The sequence below is a fragment of the Telopea speciosissima genome, chromosome 3, assembly GCF_018873765.1.
Source record: "Telopea speciosissima isolate NSW1024214 ecotype Mountain lineage chromosome 3, Tspe_v1, whole genome shotgun sequence".
NCBI classification, from domain to species: domain Eukaryota; kingdom Viridiplantae; phylum Streptophyta; class Magnoliopsida; order Proteales; family Proteaceae; genus Telopea; species Telopea speciosissima.
This window is the reverse complement of record NC_057918.1, coordinates 13,780,815-13,789,526: the sequence shown is the minus strand read 5'-3', so window position 1 is coordinate 13,789,526 and position 8,712 is coordinate 13,780,815. Positions and strand designations below refer to the sequence as shown.

General features: G+C 36.8%; 1 protein-coding gene across 1 annotated transcript in view; it reads right to left on the bottom strand.

Moving 5' to 3' along the window:
* The window catches only part of LOC122656153 (pre-mRNA-splicing factor ATP-dependent RNA helicase DEAH1-like), a 52,286-nt gene that overhangs the window by 1,612 nt on the left and 41,962 nt on the right, over nt 1-8,712 (bottom strand). Inside the window, exons 18-24 of the mRNA XM_043850609.1 lie at nt 6,276-6,362; nt 5,969-6,084; nt 4,654-4,720; nt 3,164-4,201; nt 2,679-2,741; nt 1,509-1,632; nt 1,322-1,422 (exon numbers count right to left, since the gene is read on the bottom strand). Of these exons, the coding sequence (XP_043706544.1) occupies nt 1,322-1,422; nt 1,509-1,632; nt 2,679-2,741; nt 3,164-4,201; nt 4,654-4,720; nt 5,969-6,084; nt 6,276-6,362 (1,596 nt within the window). The remainder of the gene's footprint in view (nt 1-1,321; nt 1,423-1,508; nt 1,633-2,678; nt 2,742-3,163; nt 4,202-4,653; nt 4,721-5,968; nt 6,085-6,275; nt 6,363-8,712) is intronic.

Here is an 8,712-nt window from a genome sequence, read left to right as displayed (position 1 = left end):
ACTTAAGAGACTCATGGAAATACTTGGAGAATGCAAAAAGAATCTCCATATGGTCTTCATTGACCAAGAAAAAAAAATTTAAGACAAATTTTTGTTCAGCTCTGAGATAGGAAGCAACTGCATTGTTCGGAGAGAAATCAGATCGATGGAAGGGGAGGGAAAAGAGAAAGAAGACAAAAGAAATCAATACAGGTATGTGATACCAATCCCGAATGCACTGCACAACAGCACCAAAACTCTTAAAAAAACTCATATTGTTTACTCAAAACATCCCTAATTGATGGGGGTGTCCTACAATACAAAGACCACCTAAAATTCTTCAATTGACTCATAAAAATACTCCTAATCACACTCACTTAATAAAGTAAATTAATTCAAAACAGAACCCACACTCTTCATCCATAAAGACTACCTCAACAGTCAACACTGGACTTGCATTTTTGGGGTTCTGTTGCATTCATATCTGGCAGCCCCCACACTTTTCATCCATGACAACAACCTAAAATCTGCTATATCTTAGTTGCTATAATGGACTCAATTTCTAAGACATCATCAAAAGAAGCCAAGGTTCGAAATTTTTGGATTTCGCCCTCTGCCGAAATTGAAATATTTCAGTGAAATTTCTGCAAATTTCACATGTAAATGTCGATAATTTTGTTCAGTTCTGCAAAAATTTGAGCAATTTCGTCATGAAATTTCAAACCTTGAAAGAAGCTCAGAATTAGATGTCATCATGATTTACTGCTCTAGAATTAGGGGAAAAAAACAACACATAACTAAGCTGGTAAGGAAATTGTTATCCTGCTTCTCCATCAGATAAATATGCTCATAGCAATATCAACAGGTAGCTTCCAAATTGAAGATTCCAGTTTCTCTTCAAGAGGTTTGCCTGAAAGATTGAATCCTTTAAACATGAAGAAGCCACTAGGAAAATGAGTAAAGATGATCTATAATAATATGTCAGCAGAACATCTGCTATGAGATGTGGCAGCCTCAAAACTCCCTCGTCTAGGAAACACATCAAGGGAACCTTCTGCCCTGGTTGAATTAGAAGATTCTGTTGCCAATACCTTCCCTGTGCCAGGTTTGTTCAATACAATGCAGGAGGGCTTATCAGTTACATGATAACTCAGCTTGAGAGATAATTTGGTCATTAACTAGAACTGAAAGAGTTGAAATTATTCAGTTTACCCACCGGGTTATGCATTATGTTTGCTGCTCCCATCTTTGTCATAACCATTAGCAAATTCTATAGACAGTAGAATGTAAAGAAATACCACCCAACGCCTCACATTAGAATAGCGATCAAAAGATTGTTTACCTGTACAAGACCAGAACTTGGATGTATAAAAACAGTCAGAGGATTTTTGACTGTGCCATAAAATCCATTCTTTTGCAGCCTGGCAGAATGGTGGAAAAATCCTGAGAAGAAAATATGACCTATATTAATACTGAATAAAAATGGAATGAAGGCATCATGAGCTAGATGAAGAAGACTACAGACTAACCTGAAGTTATTGCCTTCTTTATGTTTTCTAAATCATTGGGGTTGGATATCAGTTCAATCTCAACCCTCTCCAACAGACCCTCCAACTGGTCCCTTATATCCCGAGCACGTTTCATACTTCTGACCTGGCATTGAATAAGCATACATAAGAATGCTGTGATTTAGGACTCAGAAATAAACTTTCAAAATTTGAAGAAAGGAATCCTTCTAGATGATGGAGAAGCCTATAAAGTAGTCAATGGTTATTCCAACAGCTTGATCAAAAACCATGCGATGAGGCATAAAGCTCATAGTTTGTCCGAGTGTTCTTCCATGGATTTGAAAACTTTAGTCAAATAATCAAACTATAGCTAAGAGTCTCATGATGAAATCATCTATCTGTTTAGAGCTCAACTTTTTAGACTTTCTTATTTTATGAAAAAAAAAGCCCCTAGAAAGGTTTAAAGTATCGGTATCGGGTATCGTATCGGTGGGGTGATTTTAAGAGACGTATCGTATCGTATCAGAGATACAAATCAAACAATACTGATACGCATAGAAATGGTCAAATACACATGGAAATACACTTTTGGAACAAAAAACAATATAAATAAGCAATATATAACAAGTGTTGTACATAAACACTAAAATGGTGAATAATGTATAACCAAACAAGTGCATTAAATTGAATTTGTTATAAAAGATGAGGTTTCTTAATTCTTACATGTTGTAATCGTCTATAGCCATGAAGAGTATTGGATGATGCAAATGATGTTGTAGCACTCCTTGATTCGTTTTTAAGTCTAAAAGTGTGAAAAACCAAGATTAAATGCAAGATTTTAGACTCTTTGTTGAGAGTTTTCCTTCATTTTTTCGTTGGATTAGGAGTTGTATCAAAGTCTGTGAGTGAAAATGGCTTTTTTCTGGAATGTCCCGAAGGTATCGGTATGTATCGAGCCGCATCGGCTGATACGTATCGTATCGGCCCGTATCTGACGATACATTTCGATACAATTAGAAACAGTCCATTTAAAAAAAAAAAAAAAAGAGACGTATCGGTATCGACCAATACCGATACATATCGGTCTGTATCGTATTGTATCGGTCTCATGGCCCCTAGTAAATTTCTAAGTATAAATCAGATCTTTGGGGAAAGAAAAAAAAAATCAATGTAAAGCACATTGGATGCTACCTGAATATAGTGTTCATAGCACCACTGAGTTGAGAAATTAGTTTCTTTCCAAGAACTGTAAACCTGAAGAAATATGATAGAGGATAGGTTTAGTGAATTCATTTAAGATACGAACTTAATGACAGAAGCAATCACATCATTGAGTCTCAAGCAATATCAAATAAATATGAATGGAGGATACAGCCAAGTCAACATACTAATAGAAATAGAGTTTCACTATAGTATAATGCAATCTTAGCAGGCTCAATATGACTATATCCGCAATAATTGACTCATTTCTTTGTATAGTTGGCCAGGTTCCATATGTGCCTCAATCAAATAGAAAACTAGACTGGGCTATTTCTGGCACTCCGTAACATATTGTCAAAGCAAAATAATAACAGTTTAGATCACTAAGCCATGTGCATGACAGAGAACCTGTAATATAATAAAGAAATACTTCTGTATCCCATTCTCTAGCACAAATGAAGAATCAATTAAATTACCTTAAGTAATGCACAATGGTCCCCAACATTCCCAGTATGAAAATTCATCCTTGCATTGTCAGCATGGACTTGCTTGTCCTTTGGACGGTAGAAGATTGAATTTCCAACTGAAAGCATTGCAGCAATTGATATTATCTCATCTGAACACTTGTACTTCTCTGAAGCAACAATCATTTTAGAAAGCATTGGATCAAGAGGAAACTCTGCCATTCTTCTGCCGACCTTCGTGAGCTCCCCTCGATTATTCAGTGCATTAAGTGCAAAAAGCAACTCTAGGGCTTCGAAAATCGCTTCAGACGGAGGAGGGTCCATGAAATCAAAATTTAGCAAATCATGAATTCCAAAGCTCTTAAGAGTGAGAACAACGTTTGCAAGGTTAGTTCTTTTTATCTCTGGCACGGTCTTATCTTCCAAAACATGATAATTGTAGGCAGTATACAAACGAAAACACTTTCCTGGACCTGTTCGTCCAGATCGACCAGCCCTTTGCTTTGCCGATGCTTTAGAAATGGGATTGATCTGTAGTGATTCCATGCCAGTTCTTGGGTTATAAGACTTCATCTTACAAAATCCAGGATCAATGACGTATTTAATTCCGTCAATTGTCAATGAGGTCTCTGCTATGTTAGTTGCCAAGACAACCTTACGAGCATATTCCGGAGTGGATTCAAAAATTTTAGCTTGCAACTCAGTAGGAAGATTCGCATATATTGGGCAGACGATTAGTTCAGCAATCTTTGTTCCTAGGCCTCGGGTCCGGTGTTTCAATATCTCTTCTGTTCTTTCAATTTCCTCTTGTCCTGTGAAGAACACCAGAATATCACCCGGTGGTTCAGTCACATGTATTTGAAGGATAGTGACAACAGCAGCATCCAGGTAGTCAGCTTCAGGCGCTTTTGTGTAAAGTATATCGACAGGGAATTGTCTTCCCGGAATTTTAATAATATGGGCTGAATCAAAGTAATCACGGAATTTCTCAGCATCAAGAGTAGCACTAGAGATGAGCAACTTAAGATCACTTCGAAACCGGACAATGTCCTACAAAAACATTGACATACACGTTAGAAAATCGAAATCAGAAAAAGATCAAACTATCTGCCTAATAGTCCCTAAGAACAGTTTATCAAGGATATCTAGTACAAGGCCACTGGCACACAGTCAGAGGTCAATATCTAACATTCATTCAATGCATCCCACCTTTAGATCTTGGTTTTAAAAATTAACTTAATTATGTGTAGGTTTCTTTGTCGTATCTTCCATCACTGACATTCAAAAGAAAGAAACAGTAATAACAGTCAACATCCACAATGCCTGACTCAGCTACACAAGATCAAATAGGTGGGGGAGCCATTGAACTTTGGGTTTCAGATGACAACCCTGCTTGTGTGTCATGAGTGAAGGAACTACACAGTGTACTGGACAGTACCTAGGATATCTTCATGGAGTAATAATTAAACATATTAATGCAAGTTGAAGATGTTTTGGCTTGCCTTGACTAAACCAAATAAAATATCCGTTGAGAGCGTTCTTTCATGAGCCTCATCTATCATCATCACACTGAGTAATTTGCAGAAGGAAATGTTAGCATCTTAAAAATTCTTACAGCACAACTCAACTCAATTCAGCTAAGTCTTTGATGGAATCAATTCATCCTTTAAGAAGGTTTCAGATTCAAATCCAACAGGCAGGATCGAAGAAGTGCACAACCAGCAAAACAAAGCCAGTGATAACTCACAAACCAGAATACCGATCAGCACCAAACGACTAGCAGTACTAGGTCTCCCTAGGGTTTTCAACTTCCCAAAGTTTGACTCCAATTCAATGGTTGGATATGGAGATATAGTCAGGTCATTAAGGTCACTAAAATAGCAACTAGGGTTGCAGATTTAGAAACCAGGCTGTATCTTCATATCAACACAGCAGATCAACCTCAAACTACAAACATATCCTCTACTCATTAGATGAAACATCATCCATAAATCTCATCTTAATCCAATGGCCAGATTGCACCAACCAACAACCTCATGAAAACAATAACAATGGACAGAAGTTAGTAACTACCAGCAACTATCAGACCACATGTCAGAACAGTCCCAAACTACCAGACCACAGGTCACCAAACCAGTGATTAGACAATAGAGTATCATTCATTTGGGATTAGCAGTCAAAGAATATCAAAAGAGTGATTCGCAAGCCACTTATATCAACAGAAATCTCTAGTCTTCCAATATTGATCGAGTATCAGAGCATAGGAGCCCAACAATCATTCAGCAGGAAATAGAAATCGATCCTATCACTAACTTGATGCGCAGGACAGAATGGAGAAAATAGAATAAACCAAACAGAATAAGAATATATGGAAAACCTTTTTACTCCACCTTGCTAGTCTCTCACCAGAACCACTAGCATCTCACTATGGTTACCTGCCTCTCATAGAGATCCTGCATCTCACAGAACAAACAGCTGCAAAGAGCAATTCATATGGCCAAGTCGTGGGCTGTAGTAGTGTCCCCTCCCCCCCCCCGGTTTTATTTATTACCTTGATGAAATACAGCAACAATAGAACCTTTCTTGCATGGGAGGTTCCTTAACAACTTAAAATTGTCAAAATAGAAACAAGTAGGAAGTAACCACTACATAGTAAAGTAAAATCTAATAAAAATAGACTTCTAAAGTCTTTCATGAGAGGACTACAAGGCCTATTCATGGGCTAGGCTGGCTGGCCTTCTTCTCTTCATCCTCCTCCTTAGATCTACATCAGTCTTATCCTAATTATATGGGGATCAAACATCCAACATATTTTACCTGTAACTTGCCAGATCAGGTTCACTAAGGAATTCTCTCAGCAACATTCCATCCGTCATATACTTAAGAACTGTTGTCTCAGATGTACAATCTTCAAAGCGGATAGAGTACCCAACCTGAAAGCCACCAAGATGATGGTTAGTGAAACTGTTAACTTGAAAGGTTGAAAATATACACTGCAAATTGTAATAATCATCTACAAAAAATATTACATGTAAATTGCACTCTGATCAACCTACCACCAGTTTGGATCGATTAACAAAAAGCCAAAAAATCAGAGAAAAGAAAGAGAGGCAAAGGGATATACCTCATGACCAAGCTTAACTCCCATCTCCTCAGAAACTCGTTTAGCGACACTCATGGCCGCAACACGTCGTGGTTGAGTACATCCTACCTACATTAAAGTAGAGGGGAAATTGAAAATCAAGATAACGAAGCCAAAGATAAGAGAATAAGAACCATATTCTATTCACACTACTCAAAATTACTAGTTCAGAAAATAAAAAGTATGAACTAATACAGAATGGAGATTTTGAAAAAAATAATACAAAGAACCAGTCAATTTAACAGTACGCAGATGAAATTCATTCCAGCTATTCTATAAATACAGTAGACTCCTATAAAGTAACAGAAAAAATTGTCTATAGTTCCATTTTTTCTTTCAAAGACCTAACTAACAGAATATTTCAAATTATGATCTGAGTTTCTGAGATTAGGGTATCACATTCCAAGTTCCAATTATAATATTTCAGAGCCAATCTTTCTTTCATACAATATCCTTCATAAGAGTTTGAGCCAGCATTCCTATAAACTGTGCATAAAGAACCATATTCATAAGATTGCCTGCTAGCCCAACCCTCACCCACCCCCCAGCACAATTAAAAAGCCATAAACAACAGCATTAACCATGAACTATAAGATCAAGGAGAAGTAGTAGGACCTTTAAACAATAAAGCCTGAAATACCACAACCCCCCCCCCCCCCAAAAAAAAAAAAAAAAAAAAAACCTCGTTAATTTTAGTCAATCAAGTGATGTAAATTTGTCATATAAAAAATGTATTTCTATGTCATAAGGCATTAAAAAAAAAACAAAACAATATGCCTCACCTTCCCATGTTGTGTAGGTTTTTTTTGGGGGGTGGGGTGCATCTGGTTGCAGCCAAAGTTGTTATACGAGAAGTTGTAACCTTTTTTTGAGTGGCCCTTGTCTTATTGCCAAAAGTTTATGTAGAAAACCTAGGACCTGTAACCAGTAACTCTAGAGAGAAGAGAAGATGGACGTTGTAAAATACTTGACTCGAATTAATTGATAGGTAAGCCCCTCTATTTATAATAGAGGAAATTACAAATAGACTAAACTAGGCGATGTGGGACTAAAACCCACATAGCCGACACAACTTAATAACACAAGAAGAATAAAACTACCCCCAAAAAGACCAGAATACCCCACGGTATTCGGAGTACATATTCCAACACTCCCCTCAATGGATTATACAAATAAGAGAAGAAGGAAAAATCCAGCTTGAACTAAATAAAAAAAGAACTCTATAATAATGCTAACACTCCCCTCAAGTTGACGACAAGGTACTAATGCCCAACTTGAACAAAAATGAGAAAAAACTAAGTTGCAGCAAAATCCAGCTTGACATATGAATGCAATTCCCAAATAAACCTTCAAGAACTTGAAAAAATAGATCTTCAAAACTTGGACAGACATGATCAGCAAACTAGGACTGGAATGTCTTCCAAAAAAGGCAACTTTCAACGATCTTCAATAGCTATCCAATGATGAATCTTAGATTGTCATAGTGACATAAAATCTTGAAGTGAAATAACTAGAGCAGCAAGTAGCGAAAACAAACTGAATCAGCGAGCGAAAAAAAAGCAGTATCAACCCAATCGAAAGTCCTCAAATAGGCAACAACCAAATATCTTCAATATTTCAATACTTCAATCTCCCCCTTACGGCAAACTCAACCCAATAACAAAGTAGATACCCATTGGCAATGGTGAAAACTACGATCGTCTATGCTTTGCACCAAGTGTTCCTGCAAGTTACGCTTTACAATGTCTCGCGGTGTCTTGTACATAATCCCCCCTCACGTGTAGTACACGTGGACATAACAGAGATAATGTAAAAGATAGGACAAAAACATAATATTCCAGAATTTTCTAAAAGTGTTATGGGTAATTAAAAAGGAAGGAATGGTAAAATTGTAATTTACCGAAGTTTCCAAAGGTGTTATGGGTAAATACCAAAGGTATGGGATATGAAGGGAATTAGAATTATTGAAAGGGAATGGTGTTGGTAAAAAGGATGCATGGCTGTAATTTGATGGAAATCCACTTTTAAATACAATCCAAGCCAAAGGGCAAACTGGTAATAAATCAGAATTTTCAAGGGTCAATTGGGTAGTCAAATAGGGAATATATTAAAAGGTAATGACAGTTCCGTAAATAACCAGAATTTTGCAAGGGCCTTTTTGATAAACAAAAAGCAATGGGATGCAATAAGTAAAATAATGGCTATGGAGAGTGGCAATCTTGTAAATAATATAAATTTAAAAACCCATTAAGAAAATTGTAACAAAACAAGGATATAATGGGCATTAAATTCAACGAGGAAGGACAGAGTAGGAATTTCAGAGAATATAGGGGCCAATCAGAAATAACTTTAGGAAAGAACAACTTTTGTATATTTTTAAAGGGTTGGCCTTGAGTGTAAATACCAAAAATTGTGTCTT